The 16897-nt window shown below is 30.3% G+C and overlaps 1 protein-coding gene across 1 annotated transcript in view; it reads right to left on the reverse strand.

The window, feature by feature from the left end:
* Nucleotides 1-16897, reverse strand: part of LOC111635186 (TBC1 domain family member 19-like) — a 31466-nt gene that overhangs the window by 1637 nt on the left and 12932 nt on the right. The window contains exons 4-9 of the mRNA XM_023380079.1: nucleotides 8158-8234; nucleotides 7795-7915; nucleotides 7499-7611; nucleotides 7333-7407; nucleotides 7187-7249; nucleotides 6267-6429 (exon numbers count right to left, since the gene is read on the reverse strand). Coding sequence (XP_023235847.1) covers nucleotides 6267-6429; nucleotides 7187-7249; nucleotides 7333-7407; nucleotides 7499-7611; nucleotides 7795-7915; nucleotides 8158-8234 — 612 coding nt within the window. The remainder of the gene's footprint in view (nucleotides 1-6266; nucleotides 6430-7186; nucleotides 7250-7332; nucleotides 7408-7498; nucleotides 7612-7794; nucleotides 7916-8157; nucleotides 8235-16897) is intronic.

Here is a 16897-nt window from a genome sequence, read left to right on the forward strand (position 1 = left end):
GTAGTCTATTTAGTCGATGTTAAGAGAGATTTTTGTTAATTTTCAACGTTTATTTGCATAGTTTGTTACATAAAGGTTTTTTCAATTTATGTGAGTTTAAAGAGATCTCAGTGATGCTTAAAAAAGAATAAATTTAACATGAAGACTGAGTGATTTTAAGTCTGGTTAGTCTGACTCTGAGTCTGATTAGTTAGAGTGATTAAATTAGCTAGGTGTATACTGTAAAATATGTTGATTTTTGTCTAAATTTTGATTTGATTTCTGTAAGATTTTCTTACTTTTTATTAACTCTCAATACCGAAATAATCCCGGGATCCAGGGATTGACTAAGTATAATCCCGAAATCCCGGGATTAGAAATAAGGACCGGGATCGAATTCCCTACTCACTTCCCACTTTCCTATCTACCTTTCCCCCTTTCCCCCTACTTACTCTTTCCTCTCTCCCCACCCTCATAATCCTTCATTTCAAAGGCTACAGACTCCTAATTCTTTACTTGTATTGTGTCTGTCCATAAGACACAGTGGTATCAGTCCTGAAGTAGTGCCAACCTTTCAGTCACATAATTAACTGACAAAGTCTAAATAAATAAGCAAAAGTACTTTTAAGTTTTTAGTTTGATTAAACAGTATATTTGTTCAACATTGTTTTTTATATTGCATTTATTTCTTCAAGAATCAGGGAATGTATTATTGCAGTATATACTGTAGTACTTTCAAATTCAATAACAATACAAATTCAAGTTTCTATTTGCTCATAGACTATGAATAGAACATTGGGGAAGAGAACATGAAACCACCCCAATTATATATTCCCAAGAAACCATCATAAAGACTGAGACAACTAATATAATGGCCTCTAGTCCCCATCAAGTCTTAAGTGGCAAAGAGTACTGAGAATCTCTGAGTCTATGAAAATGAAACTAGCAACCTGGAATGATAGAAGTATGTATGATGCAGGTAAAATCCATAATGCCATCAAAGAGATAAAGAAAATGAAAACACATGTGCTTCGTATTAGTGAAATGTGTTTGGCCCAGGACAATGTACTGTTGATAAACAAGCAATATTTTATGCTGGTGCAACTATTTATGTTATAATCTCATAATAGCAAGAATCAATGTAAAAATATTAACACACTATAATGGTATAGCTATAATAATGGAAAATATATTAAAAGTTTAATTAAACTATTTTATAACATTCAATTATATTATAATTGTGAGAACTCTGGCTAAATGAAAAAAACCTGCTTAATTTACAAAAGAAATTTCTGCTAAAATTTTCCTTTTCACAAGAGCAGGAAGTGATCCTATTTTCCCATGGAATTGCTTCCTTGTGCATAGATGACACATCTCCTGACACTGTATCAGGAACATAACATAATAAATCGTTATTGGTCTAACTAGTCAACATTGCCTTAAAAAAGCATTGAGAGAAAAGGGAAGGACCATCAAATAAGAAGGATCAATGACAACAGAGTTTGCCCATCAGCAAGAGTTGGTCATGATTGCACATTTTCCTTGGATATGCCTCTTTGCCCCCAATTACCACCTAGACCAACCTACCATCTACCTACCTGCCCACAGAAAATCTTACATCGAACTATTGAACTATCTAACATCCAGAGGGATCTACAGGTCATATACATAATCAAAGAACCAGCCTATTAAGTGCTACCAGCTTATCAAGCATATAACGACTACAGGTATTTATCATCGCACGCATAAGTTTAAACTCTTTCTCTTGGTTAGGAATCCAATATGGTTTAATTGAGATGCTATTTGATTACTATATAGTCAACCCAATGAATAATTTAATATGTAAATAAACAGCTCTTATTTTTGGTAATAGAGCTGTAGCATGCACTTCTTCCAGATGTGCCATCTTACAGTCTCCTCTATCCCGAATCTGACCACCTGCACACAGAACCACTTGTGCGTAAAAACAAACTTAGTGGCCATCAAGGTTTGTGTGTCTGTCCATATTGTGTATGTAAATTTTTCTTTGGCCAGTTACAGACCTTGGTTGCCTGTTCAGGTGACTCACTTCTAGAGGATTTGATCCTGGGATCTCGAAAATCGGGATCCCGGGATCCCGACCACTTTTCAGTCTCGAAATTTTCGGGATTAAGTTTTCCTAATCCCGAGATTTTCGGGATTGACATCATTTTAAAAAAGTTGCAAAATAGACTGCATGAAGCGAAACGTTCAGTGCCAGTGCTTTTAACAGAATTGTTTGCCTATCATTTTAATATAAAATATGAGAAATTTTCTTTCAAGCAAGCAGCAGAAATTAACCTAGCGGGCTTGCGATGCTTGCTTGGAATAAAACTTCTTGTATTTTCAACTAAAATGATAGGCAAGCAGTTCTCACTGGGTTACTTGGTAATATACTTCATTTTTGTATTTTTGAATTTTCGCGGGCGCCAATCGATTTTCTGGCGCAGTCGAGAGCACTACTCAGTGCGTTTTACCTGTCAATGTGTCAGCCATCTTGTTTTGCCAGTGTGGTTAATATAGACCCGACGCCTCTCGCTTAGGGGGGTCGACCTTAGGTGAAAAGGTTACGACCCCCGCCTTGCCCGTGATCTGTCAGGATGATGCGAGAAAGTCTTTTTACGTTTGGGAGTAGTGGTTTGCTGGATGCTGAGAGACTCACACAGAGACCGAATTTACAAAATTAACGTGTTTATTTTTAGAAAGGCATGCTTACAATGATCGAAACAATCGGGATTGTAGCCTTTACTCCTACAATCCCGATCTGTGTCGACCGGACTGTTTTCTTCCAACCTCCCCGTGTCCTCGAAGCTATAACTAGAACGGGCTTATAAGTATTTACTAACGATTCCTCCAACTTCCATCAAACCTAAACGCGTTTTCTCAGCAGCTGCATATATGTGCAACAAATTGAGAAGCAGACTTGGTGATGAGACACAGGATGCGTTGTTATTTCTCAGATCATATTTTCGCAATTCAAATTAGAATGTTCCTATTAGATTAGTTTTCTTTATATTTAAGAAAAATGTGACTGATTAATATTATTTTTAAATACTTTTTGCTAAGAAACTTATCTTACTACCTACTTACTAGGTTGCTATATGAAAGTAGTCTATTTAGTCGATGTTAAGAGAGATTTTTGTTAATTTTCAACGTTTATTTGCATAGTTTGTTACATAAAGGTTTTTTCAATTTATGTGAGTTTAAAGAGATCTCAGTGATGCTTAAAAAAGAATAAATTTAACATGAAGACTGAGTGATTTTAAGTCTGGTTAGTCTGACTCTGAGTCTGATTAGTTAGAGTGATTAAATTAGCTAGGTGTATACTGTAAAATATGTTGATTTTTGTCTAAATTTTGATTTGATTTCTGTAAGATTTTCTTACTTTTTATTAACTCTCAATACCGAAATAATCCCGGGATCCAGGGATTGACTAAGTATAATCCCGAAATCCCGGGATTAGAAATAAGGACCGGGATCGAATTCCCTACTCACTTCCCACTTTCCTATCTACCTTTCCCCCTTTCCCCCTACTTACTCTTTCCTCTCTCCCCACCCTCATAATCCTTCATTTCAAAGGCTACAGACTCCTAATTCTTTACTTGTATTGTGTCTGTCCATAAGACACAGTGGTATCAGTCCTGAAGTAGTGCCAACCTTTCAGTCACATAATTAACTGACAAAGTCTAAATAAATAAGCAAAAGTACTTTTAAGTTTTTAGTTTGATTAAACAGTATATTTGTTCAACATTGTTTTTTATATTGCATTTATTTCTTCAAGAATCAGGGAATGTATTATTGCAGTATATACTGTAGTACTTTCAAATTCAATAACAATACAAATTCAAGTTTCTATTTGCTCATAGACTATGAATAGAACATTGGGGAAGAGAACATGAAACCACCCCAATTATATATTCCCAAGAAACCATCATAAAGACTGAGACAACTAATATAATGGCCTCTAGTCCCCATCAAGTCTTAAGTGGCAAAGAGTACTGAGAATCTCTGAGTCTATGAAAATGAAACTAGCAACCTGGAATGATAGAAGTATGTATGATGCAGGTAAAATCCATAATGCCATCAAAGAGATAAAGAAAATGAAAACACATGTGCTTCGTATTAGTGAAATGTGTTTGGCCCAGGACAACGTACTGTTGATAAACAAGCAATATTTTATGCTGGTGCAACTATTTATGTTATAATCTCATAATAGCAAGAATCAATGTAAAAATATTAACACACTATAATGGTATAGCTATAATAATGGAAAATATATTAAAAGTTTAATTAAAAGTTTCACAGCCTTGTCAAACTTCTGATGCAGTTCAACTTCAGACTTTCTAACACAAATATACAAGTTTATGCACCTACTTCTAATTGCAGTGAAGAAAGGTGAAATAATTCTATAAGACCTAGAAACAGGCATTGAATATCACTAGGTTATCTAATAACACCATAGTTATGGGAGATTTCAATGTTAAAAGTTGGGAAAGACTGATGCAACAGAATTGTTGGACACTATGATTTAGGTAGAAGAAATGAAAGGAAGATAGATTCATATAGTTCTGTTAGGAGGAAGATTTTATTGTACAAATACATTTCATAAATTGCCTCCAAAGAGACATATCTGCACACAACACCAGGATGAATATAAAACAAGACTCACTTCAACCAATAATCGGTGTGAATTATGATTAATTTGAGATTTTTACGGCTTGCTGCAGATCCTCATGCATTAATTTTAGGGAGGAGATGTGTCTTTCAATGGCATGGCAGGCTTTACTTGGCAATGATATTTAATGTTCGATCTTATTTAAACATGTCATGGGAATGCATGCACATAAGGTCTCATTTCTCAAAATCTTCATCTTACCATTCAATTTTATGTTTGGATTTTATATTCATGGTTAATTTTGGAAGATCCAGCTTAATCAGAATTAAAAAAAGCCTGAAGAAGAATCCAGAAGGGATTACAAAAACGTTTGTTATTCAAGAGTTAATCATAATTCACACTGGTTATTGGTTGAAATGAGTCTTATTTTATGCCTCCAAGGAGATCGTATACATGGAAATCAAATGCAGATTCAGACAAGAGAACCATTAGAAATCAGACTGACTTCATACTTATCAGAACAAGTTTTAAGAATGAATTTTAATTAAGTGAAATTTGTCAAAACATATTAAACATACCCTGGTGTAAATATTGCATAAGATGACAATCTAGTAATGGCAGTGGTATATGGAAAGCTAAAACAATTAGCAAAGAACAAAAACTTAAAAAATTGGATCAAACATTATTAAGAGATAACACTATTAAATGAAAGATTAGTAAAGAAGTAAATAGAAATATACTGAATATAACTCTGACTAACAAAACATTTGAAGACATCTGGAGAGAGATTAAGGAACTCCTATTGAAGACATGATGAATATTTCAAGATAACATCTGATTATAAAAAGAACTCCTGGATAATAAATGAAATTTTAAATTTGATGAACCACGTTGACAGCAGAAAAACAAAAATTAAAAACTATATAAGAATCTATGAAGGATAATTTGTAGAAAAATTACAGAATCAAAAACATTGTATTTAACAGAAAAATGTCTAGAAATAGAAAAACTTGAAAATAAACATGATTTATTTATTATAATATGCATAAAACATTAAGGAAGCAACAGGTATATATGATAAACCTAAAACAGGAAATTTATATAATATACAGAGAGAGATCATAATAAATGAAAAAGAAAAATTTAAAGAATGAGAACATTATATTTCAAGTTATTTTTATGACTTTAGAGTAGTGTACCCTCAGAGAGAGAGACCTGCAAGGTCCATCATAATTATGTGTGAAGAACTATAGTATACCACTAAACTAGCAAAAAGTGCAAAGGCAACTGGGCCAGATGAAATACCTTCTGAAATCTACAAGCTTATAATAACTAAGAAAACATTAAGAAAATTAACAGTTTTTTAATATAATATATACTACTGTTAATATCCCTGTAGACTGACTGGAATCAGAGTTTATTATAATCCCTATGAAATCTAATGCTAAAAGATGTAATGATTATAGAATGATAAGCTTGATGAACACCTGCTGAAGATCTTTATTCAAGAAACTTACAGATTAGATACAAATCTCACTGATGGCCAATGTTCTGTAAGGACATGGCACAACAAGAAGAATTGCAATATATTACTGAACTGTCAATATTGAATTAACATTACTGTTTTGATAATTAAAATAATTTCACTACTTACCATACATTGAAAAGCCATGAAAAGGAATTACTCCATTTGGTGGATAAACAACCATATCTTCTTCTTGCCCTGTTTTTCCTCGAAGTGGAGCTTTTGGAGGAGACGCACTGCTATATTCAAAATGATCTAATACATATGTGTCACGAGAGAAAACCAATAATATCTAGAAATAATCAAACAATACTTTAAATAATCTGAAATTTATATAATTATTGGAATAAAATAGCAAAATTTTAATTTATTTAAATATTTTAAAATAATCCTAACAAAAACCTTTCTTTTATTTTTAAAGAAAGTTTGATTCTAATGATAATTTATAATGTTGCATAACGTAATTAGAGTATAAACTACATATACATCAAATTATTAAGACAAATTTTTTATGTATATTATTTTATTTGGTGATAACCTTCAATATAATTTGTTACCCAATATTTTAACTACAAAATCTTGATTTCAACATTTAAAATTTGTTAAATTCATTAACTACTTTATTATTGAGAGATACCCAAACACTACAGGTTATTCAGTTGATCCCACTTATGCTAATTCTGGCATTTGGACCTGATCTTCAATGATGTAAACCAACATAGATAAGGAATAGGAAATGATATTAATTTGTACTACATACAAAAAATCATAATTGTCTGGATAAAATTCAAATCCAGATCTTTCAAATATATTTGTTATTGATATTCTGTATTTTAGTACAGTATATATATTTTAATGGGATTCATTTATTGTTCATTGCATCAGGGGTATTGGAGCTAAGACAATAATATGTATTATTATTTTAGTGACGTTGCCTGTTTAAAATAAATAAATAAATATTCTTTGAATAAAGTTCTAACTGAATAATACTGTACATTTGACAAATATATATATATATTCACATGTACACTGTAAAATATTCACAATACCTGATATAGTAAATCTTCAAAAACAAAATACTGGTCATCATTGGAAGCAGTTAAATGGACATCCTATCAGGAAAAAATACACATAAATAAAACAGAATATAACTGATTAAGTTACTTTAAATACTATACATCATTTAAAATGTTACTTTAAAAATTAATTTATCAATCATAAGATCATGCTGAAATACACAGGATTTTAAATGTTGAAACTTCAAGCATTCCTGAAATATAAAAAAAATACTACAATTTAAAATTTTCATTAATTAGAATTCACTGATTAGTTTTACAATAAATTAATAAAACTTTACATACTGCATCTGTTGTTTCTACACACAAAATTAACCGCCACAATTCACCTCTAAGTGAAGATGGACAACCTCTTTTTGAAAATTCTCTAGCTAATAATGCATCTCCTGCTTGCAGAACTGTAATAATAAAAATTTTAATCAGAAAAGTAAATAATAGTCTTAATTTTATGACAAAAAAATAATAACAAAGGAATCTGAAGTAAATGTTAGAAAAAATATATATAAATTTTAAATTGTAAGAGTACTCTGAAGTAAATTCTAAAATATAATGTAATATAAATTTAAAAATTAATGTTACACCTTTCTTTCCTAATGTAACTCTTTCATGGAGAAAACTATTTGATGTATCCGTATTCAAAACTGGACAGTCATCAACACCTAAATGGCTTACATTAGTTGACAGTTCTTCATATTCATTTCTCTAAAATGAAAAAAATTATAAATTAAAACATTCAAATAGATAAGCTAAATACTTTCAATTTTCTCAAAATAGTATAATGTTGTAATTTTAGTTGAGTTATTTATGAAATTTTATTAAATCCAGTAGTGTTTCGTTTAATGTTTGAAATATAAATTTCAAATTTAATTGATCAATATATTTGTTAAATATTCAAGCTTAATCTTTCTGACAAAAAATTAATTATTATTTATTTTTAAACTTACCAATTCTTGTAAATCTTTAACTTTCAATGAAACTTTTATTTGGCCCCATAATGCTACACTATAAAAACAGATAAAAACTTAAATTTTGAGCAACAAAATATTACATAAGAATTTAAGTATATAGATAAAAAAATCATGCAATATTTTAAAAGCTATATATATACACATTTCACATTTTATATAAAACTCTGTATAATTTTATTATCATACTATAATACATAATAAAAATAAACTAAATTCAAAATTAAATTACTGTATTTTCAATTCTTTTAATCATATTGTGAGAATCATTTCAAAGTATCTCATATTCATACTTCATACTTTTTAAAAAAATAGAGTTTGTTCTACATTTTACTTTTTCACAGTTCATAAATATACTGGATAAGGAAAAGTGGTCTAAAACCATCCTTTTAAGACAAAAATTGTTGTAAAACTTGATTCATAAAGAATTAAAATTTGCAATTGCATATTCTATTATACTTCAGCAGTATCATATACATTTTACTAAAAAAATGGGCAAAATTATGACATCATCACAATGTCTGGTTAGAATATTTAATCATATTTTTAATTTATTTAATTTAAAATATATGCTCTTCAGTTTAGTAAAATCTTGCCTGTACACATCATACTTTACCTGATAATAACAGAGTAATATCAGTCATCTAGCTAACTCTGTTCTGGAGAAAATTTTTGAATTGAAATTATATTATTTCCAGTCCAGACTGAAAGATCACATATTAGGCCTCCTGCTCCTAAGTTTTCCATATCTGGTCTTGATTTTCATCTATCTAACTCTATTCTTGAGATTAAGAACAAACAGACAACAGATGGATACCAGTGGAAATTTATATGTCTGCAATTTGAAAATTGCAGCCCAATTAAGTGTTTTTATTTACAATAATGTTTAACTTTGCAAAAGGATCATTTTACCCCACTGAGTAAGATAAAATTATCCCACCATTTAATTTCTACAGAAAAACAAATTCTTTAAAAAAAATGAAAAAAGAAAACAGTATATCTTCACTTATATCATATGTTAAAACACTGTATAAATGTAATGAAATTTCTATGGAAAGATAATACTTGTTAAAACAACAATAAAAACTGTTAGGTTTACTAAATAAAGAAAATTAAACAAAATTGATAACAACAGGATAGAACAAATATGTGGATAACAAATGAATAGCACTTCACATATTCTTCTACTAACTTTAAAATATTTATTGTAATAGTTTCTACACAATAATAGCATTTGTATTGATCATAGTATAGTGTTATATAATATATATATATATATATAACACAACATTACTTTATCAGTTTCTGCCTACTTCAGTTCTTACTTTCTGCTTCTTTCATCCCCTCTCCCTGTCCTTCTCTTCTTTTCCCTTTATATTCCATCCAATATACATATATATTGGATGGAATATATATACAGTGTGTGATTGGTTAACGAACATAATCCATTCCAAGACTTTGTTAACCAATTATTGATTTACCATAGGTTTTAATGGGAATTTAATTAATTCGTTCTGGTGACTCCCAAAAATAAAAAATATATACTTTTTTAGTATGTTTATTTATATGTAATAATAAAAATATATACATACACAGTCTTGTGTTTTTATTAGTCATGTTTTTTCCGTTTGAAGGGGTTAAAGAATCTGTCTAATGTCGATTGTTTTTCTCACTTCTTCAGGATTTTTCGTAAGTAATTAATAGCATTGTAATTGTAGAGATCCCCAAGCCTCAACGTGGTTTGGATGCCATTCTAAGACCATTGTTCTGACATCCTCCCACTTCTTCAAAGGATCTTTAATAACAGATATTGGCATTAATCCTCTTTTTCAGAAGAAAACATATCTCACCGAGTTTCTTGATGTTCATTCAAGAGTTCTTGGTGTTCTTCTGTCATCAGATCTGTTTCAGGTTCCATTATGAACTCTTCGATGTTCTTTATTTTTCAGATGTGATTTTTGTTACTCCTTTAGCTGCTTGAGTCTTCTTGATTATACAGTATTTTTCTTAAATAAGATTGAACTGTAGCCTACTGTAGACTTTATAGAAAATATATTTCTTTTTGACCATACATACATAGATGAGTCTTTGTCCATTTTCTGTCCCTTCACATGCTGTACGAGGCAATAACAAATTCCACCAGCGAAGTCGACCTTTTTATGTAGGCTACTATTTGCCGTAAAATGTAAAATAGTTAATAACCTCCTCTAGCAGTAGCATAACAAATTAATAATTACATTTGATTAAAAAAAATATATATATATTTTTTAATCAAATTTTATCAAAATATTATCAAAAAAGAAATATATTTTCTATAAATGTCATAATTTGTCCTGGCAATTTTTTATTTTTTATCTACTGTAGACTTGTTTACGCCATACTGCCCAGCAACATTAGGCATCTTCTGCCCACTCTCTACCTTTGCTATTATACTCTCACTTTTCTAAAAGAAAAACAGACACAAAACGTAACGAGTGCCTACCCGACAGTCTTGCAAATACACAGAAGAATTGTTTTGTCAGAAAAATAAAAGGCTGGAATTACAATGGATAGTTTCAAAGCTCGGAGGAATACTATCCGATCAGTATATACTGGCTTGAGCGTCAATGTCGATGTCTCCCACACTCCGAAAAGTTTCGAATTGTTGCCCAAAGGGAAGACCAACCGGTATTCGTTATTTTATGTCACTTCTTCTTGTGTTTGTTCTGTGGTATGTTCATTATCCAATCATGTGTTCATTGTCCGAACATAAAAATCTTTCACAAAAGTGTTTGTTATCCAATTTGTTTGTTAACTGATCACCCACTTTGTGTGTGTGTGTGTGTGTGTATACTTTTAATTTTCCTTTTAATACTAAACCAAAACAAAACAAATGTCACTTGTATCTGTCTAAGTATCATTATTAGGATGTTCCTCAGATAGGCACTTAACTGTAAGAAGAAAGTTAGGCCACATAGGGATAAACTAAGAATTATTATATGAGAATGAATTTTGTGCACCTTGGAGATCAGAATGAATGACTTTGATTGTTCTGTACATATCATAAGTAGAGGTAATTTGGTGAAGAGTACATAGCCAGTTATAACCGTTTAAAATTTTGAACAAGATTGCTTGTGCTCTGAATAAAATCCATCTTTCTTTTAACAAATTATGCAACTTACCTGATACTCAAAATCTAGCATTGCTAGAGTTAGTCTGGGTTTTCCATCATTCTTCAAATGTATTAAATATTTGGATCATTTATTATATTACACATTTTTAATAGTCTCATTTATTCAGATTGGATTTCTTTGCAAATACCTCTGAGAAATCTATGCCCTTCAACTTGTGTTTTTACTTGTTCTTTCACCTAAACTTATTTCAACAATCTTTCTTTTATAATATTTCTCAGAATCTAAATAATTTTGATGATCTAATATATATTAATTTATCTAGTTTTAAACTAACCTGTAAACAAGCACTGAGTAATTTTTAATAATTTGTAATAATAACTAATACAGGTATACCTCGCCTTACGTCGGTAATTGGTTCCAGGAAAACGACTTAAGTCGAATTTACTTGTCTCCGAATCTACTTGTCACTAGGCTAAACCATAAATTACTATTCCCAGTTTTATATTTTATTTATTAATGCATGTTTAATAATATATGGTTAATAAGAATCTATTTTAAGCTTACAAACAAATAAATTTTAGTTTTTAATAGAGTACAGAAAAAAGTAATCTAAATTTATGAATGAATGTACTGTACTGTAAATACAGTACATACTTGTAAATGTATATATTTTAATATGATTTTATGTGCTTTAAATGCTTTTCTAGTGATATTACGACTTCAATATTTGTGGCGAACGGACGTAAAGTCGAATAAAATGACTTAAATTTGATTTTTATTTTTCCGTATACTTTTTTGACAAACGACATATAATCGGGAACGACGTAAGTCGAGGTATACCTGTATGCAACATACAAATTTTTTACTGGCATGTATTGTACTTTTTTAACTATTTCATTTATTTTTTATGTATACTTGTTGATTACTTTTGTTTTTACTTGTCTTTTTATTTTTTTGGGGTGGATATCATTTGTCTTTCAGGTTTTTTCCTGTATTTTGTAAAAATAAATAAAAAAAAATAAAAAGAGCAGCTGTTTCTGATATGGCCCTAAGATGATAATACTAGTTACAAGAGAATTAGCACATGCTCTGGTTTTCAATCTTCATTAAGCCCACAGGAGCAAATAGATATATCCTTGAGTTTTAACTTATGTAGATAATATAAGAAGTAACATAGCCAGTTACAAGCTGAAAACTATTAATAAAACCTGTGAGTAAAATGTTTTGTTTTGTACATGGTAATAACATTAAAAACAGATTACATATTTCTTTCAAAGTTGTTTTTTGTCCAATGGTATACATCTGTCAGTGGTTACAAATCAGCTAGAAACAATTCAAAAAGTTCACATTCTTCATAATGTCATCAGCATGTTAGAAAAAATACAACAATGATTTGGCTTAAGAGTTTCAAATAATCAGAAATTGATGGGATAATAGGATAATAGTTAATAAAGTTCTGCCACCAAACTAAATGAAAAGCTTTTTAACCAGGTTGTTGAATTGTTCATTCATTTCTTACAAATATTATTGTACCATATTATTGTATTAAAATTATTGTATTATTGTACCATATTATTGTATTGTATTATTATAGCATTCATTAGATATAGGAACTATCTTGATATTTGTTACAAATGGCATAATGTCAAAAGATTATCATCTTGTAAGCATTCTTCAAGATATACTTTACAGGTATCCTTTGACTAACATGGTTAAATAACACAGGTCAACAGAAAAAAATTTTTTTTTGATGCCTAGGATTTTAGTACTGCTTTTAGCTATATTTGGGTCGCTGAATCCAAATATGAAATCAGTTTTTCTCTATCAGCTCTACTTTTTTAGTATCAGGTCTGTAAAACTTGTACAGAACATTTACAACAGTGGACTACTGGGAAAAGAAAAAGTCTGAAATATGGCGTAGCGATGGTTTGGATTGAACCCAAAAATCACTTCGATGACTGTCATTTCTGTCTAGGCAATTTTTTATTTTTTATCTACTGTAGACTTGTTTACGCCATACTGCCCAGCAACATTAGGCATCTTCTGCCCACTCTCTACCTTTGCTATTATACTCTCACTTTTCTAAAAGAAAAACAGACACAAAACGTAACGAGTGCCTACCCGACAGTCTTGCAAATACACAGAAGAATTGTTTTGTCAGAAAAATAAAAGGCTGGAATTACAATGGATAGTTTCAAAGCTCGGAGGAATACTATCCGATCAGTATATACTGGCTTGAGCGTCAATGTCGATGTCTCCCACACTCCGAAAAGTTTCGAATTGTTGCCCAAAGGGAAGACCAACCGGTATTCGTTATTTTATGTCACTTCTTCTTGTGTTTGTTCTGTGGTATGTTCATTATCCAATCATGTGTTCATTGTCCGAACATAAAAATCTTTCACAAAAGTGTTTGTTATCCAATTTGTTTGTTAACTGATCACCCACTTTGTGTGTGTGTGTGTGTGTGTGTGTGCTTTTAATTTTCCTTTTAATACTAAACCAAAACAAAACAAATGTCACTTGTATCTGTCTAAGTATCATTATTAGGATGTTCCTCAGATAGGCACTTAACTGTAAGAAGAAAGTTAGGCCACATAGGGATAAACTAAGAATTATTATATGAGAATGAATTTTGTGCACCTTGGAGATCAGAATGAATGACTTTGATTGTTCTGTACATATCATAAGTAGAGGTAATTTGGTGAAGAGTACATAGCCAGTTATAACCGTTTAAAATTTTGAACAAGATTGCTTGTGCTCTGAATAAAATCCATCTTTCTTTTAACAAATTATGCAACTTACCTGATACTCAAAATCTAGCATTGCTAGAGTTAGTCTGGGTTTTCCATCATTCTTCAAATGTATTAAATATTTGGATCATTTATTATATTACACATTTTTAATAGTCTCATTTATTCAGATTGGATTTCTTTGCAAATACCTCTGAGAAATCTATGCCCTTCAACTTGTGTTTTTACTTGTTCTTTCACCTAAACTTATTTCAACAATCTTTCTTTTATAATATTTCTCAGAATCTAAATAATTTTGATGATCTAATATATATTAATTTATCTAGTTTTAAACTAACCTGTAAACAAGCACTGAGTAATTTTCAGTCCAGACTGAAAGATCACATATTAGGCCTCCTGCTCCTAAGTTTTCCATATCTGGTCTTGATTTTCATCTATCTAACTCTATTCTTGAGATTAAGAACAAACAGACAACAGATGGATACCAGTGGAAATTTATATGTCTGCAATTTGAAAATTGCAGCCCAATTAAGTGTTTTTATTTACAATAATGTTTAACTTTGCAAAAGGATCATTTTACCCCACTGAGTAAGATAAAATTATCCCACCATTTAATTTCTACAGAAAAACAAATTCTTTAAAAAAAATGAAAAAAGAAAACAGTATATCTTCACTTATATCATATGTTAAAACACTGTATAAATGTAATGAAATTTCTATGGAAAGATAATACTTGTTAAAACAACAATAAAAACTGTTAGGTTTACTAAATAAAGAAAATTAAACAAAATTGATAACAACAGGATAGAACAAATATGTGGATAACAAATGAATAGCACTTCACATATTCTTCTACTAACTTTAAAATATTTATTGTAATAGTTTCTACACAATAATAGCATTTGTATTGATCATAGTATAGTGTTATATAATATATATATATATATATAACACAACATTACTTTATCAGTTTCTGCCTACTTCAGTTCTTACTTTCTGCTTCTTTCATCCCCTCTCCCTGTCCTTCTCTTCTTTTCCCTTTATATTCCATCCAATATACATATATATTGGATGGAATATATATACAGTGTGTGATTGGTTAACGAACATAATCCATTCCAAGACTTTGTTAACCAATTATTGATTTACCATAGGTTTTAATGGGAATTTAATTAATTCGTTCTGGTGACTCCCAAAAATAAAAAATATATACTTTTTTAGTATGTTTATTTATATGTAATAATAAAAATATATACATACACAGTCTTGTGTTTTTATTAGTCATGTTTTTTCCGTTTGAAGGGGTTAAAGAATCTGTCTAATGTCGATTGTTTTTCTCACTTCTTCAGGATTTTTCGTAAGTAATTAATAGCATTGTAATTGTAGAGATCCCCAAGCCTCAACGTGGTTTGGATGCCATTCTAAGACCATTGTTCTGACATCCTCCCACTTCTTCAAAGGATCTTTAATAACAGATATTGGCATTAATCCTCTTTTTCAGAAGAAAACATATCTCACCGAGTTTCTTGATGTTCATTCAAGAGTTCTTGGTGTTCTTCTGTCATCAGATCTGTTTCAGGTTCCATTATGAACTCTTCGATGTTCTTTATTTTTCAGATGTGATTTTTGTTACTCCTTTAGCTGCTTGAGTCTTCTTGATTATACAGTATTTTTCTTAAATAAGATTGAACTGAGGCCTTAAGCATGGGTTAAGGTCCAACCTGTCGTATCTTTTGTTAACAACTCGGTTTTCTTCTTTTGCTATTAATAATTCTTCGACAGTTTCTTCTTTCCAGCACTGTAATCTTAGCTTCCACATTGGATCTTCTATCTGCAAACTTGTTTCGCCAGAGCTGTGGTATCTTCTTTCCTGATTGAATCTTTGTGTTCTTTTATTCTTTGTTCTAAAGTTCTGAGAGTGCTTCTAATACAATAAAAAACCTCTATGAAGGAGTAGTGTTTTTCCGAGTGTATGTATTATGGGAANAAAATACATTCACGAAAGTCACGGAAATGAAGCTTCCTCAATGTGTAACTGTTTAGTTTTATTGATGACTTTTTCCTCTATCTTTGTATAGAATAATATTTGCATAATATAATAATAGAAATTCCGTGTTTAGTTTTTTTACTTGATCCATGGATTTAACTTAAGATATTGAAACATATATTTCGCTAAAATGCTATATCTTAAAAATTAGAGCTCCTAGGCAAAAACTAATGCCATATTTGAATTCAGGACATCAAATTCATATGAAATCAGCTCAAAATACCTGGGCACCAAAACCACTGTTGACCTGTGTAATCTCTCAATGTTACCACATATATCATAATCACATTGATCAAATTCCAGTATCTATTTCAGGTAAAGCCACATTAATTACAACTTCTGCCATGTATATAAACGGATTGTAATTAATTTCTCACATTAATCAAATACTGCATTAAGCAAGGAATACCTGTATTTCTATTATTATAAAATGTGATGTTAAAAAAATATAACAGAAGTTCAGTTTAAACAGAATATAGTATGTATATCTTAGATCATTTATCTGTCTAAAATAATATATATACAGTAGAGCGTCGTTTATCCGAAAGCTGGTTATCCGAAACATCCGTTATCCGAAAGCATTCCAGTCGGCAAATTTAAATTTTCGCTAGTGCTGTTGCGCTGCAATCTTCGGCTATTTCTCGGGCTACTCAAATATTTTACGTTTTTGATACTAAATTAACATCTGAAGTATAATTTTTTATTATTTTTATATTTTTCAATATATTTATTTTGTTTGTACAAAATAAAAAAATAATTTTTAACGATACAATAGTCTTTGTTAGGCTTAACATCGACGAAAATTCAAC

This window comes from Centruroides sculpturatus, unplaced genomic scaffold, assembly GCF_000671375.1.
Source record: "Centruroides sculpturatus isolate CEXI.00-Female unplaced genomic scaffold, Cexi_2.0 scaffold946, whole genome shotgun sequence".
NCBI classification, from domain to species: domain Eukaryota; kingdom Metazoa; phylum Arthropoda; class Arachnida; order Scorpiones; family Buthidae; genus Centruroides; species Centruroides sculpturatus.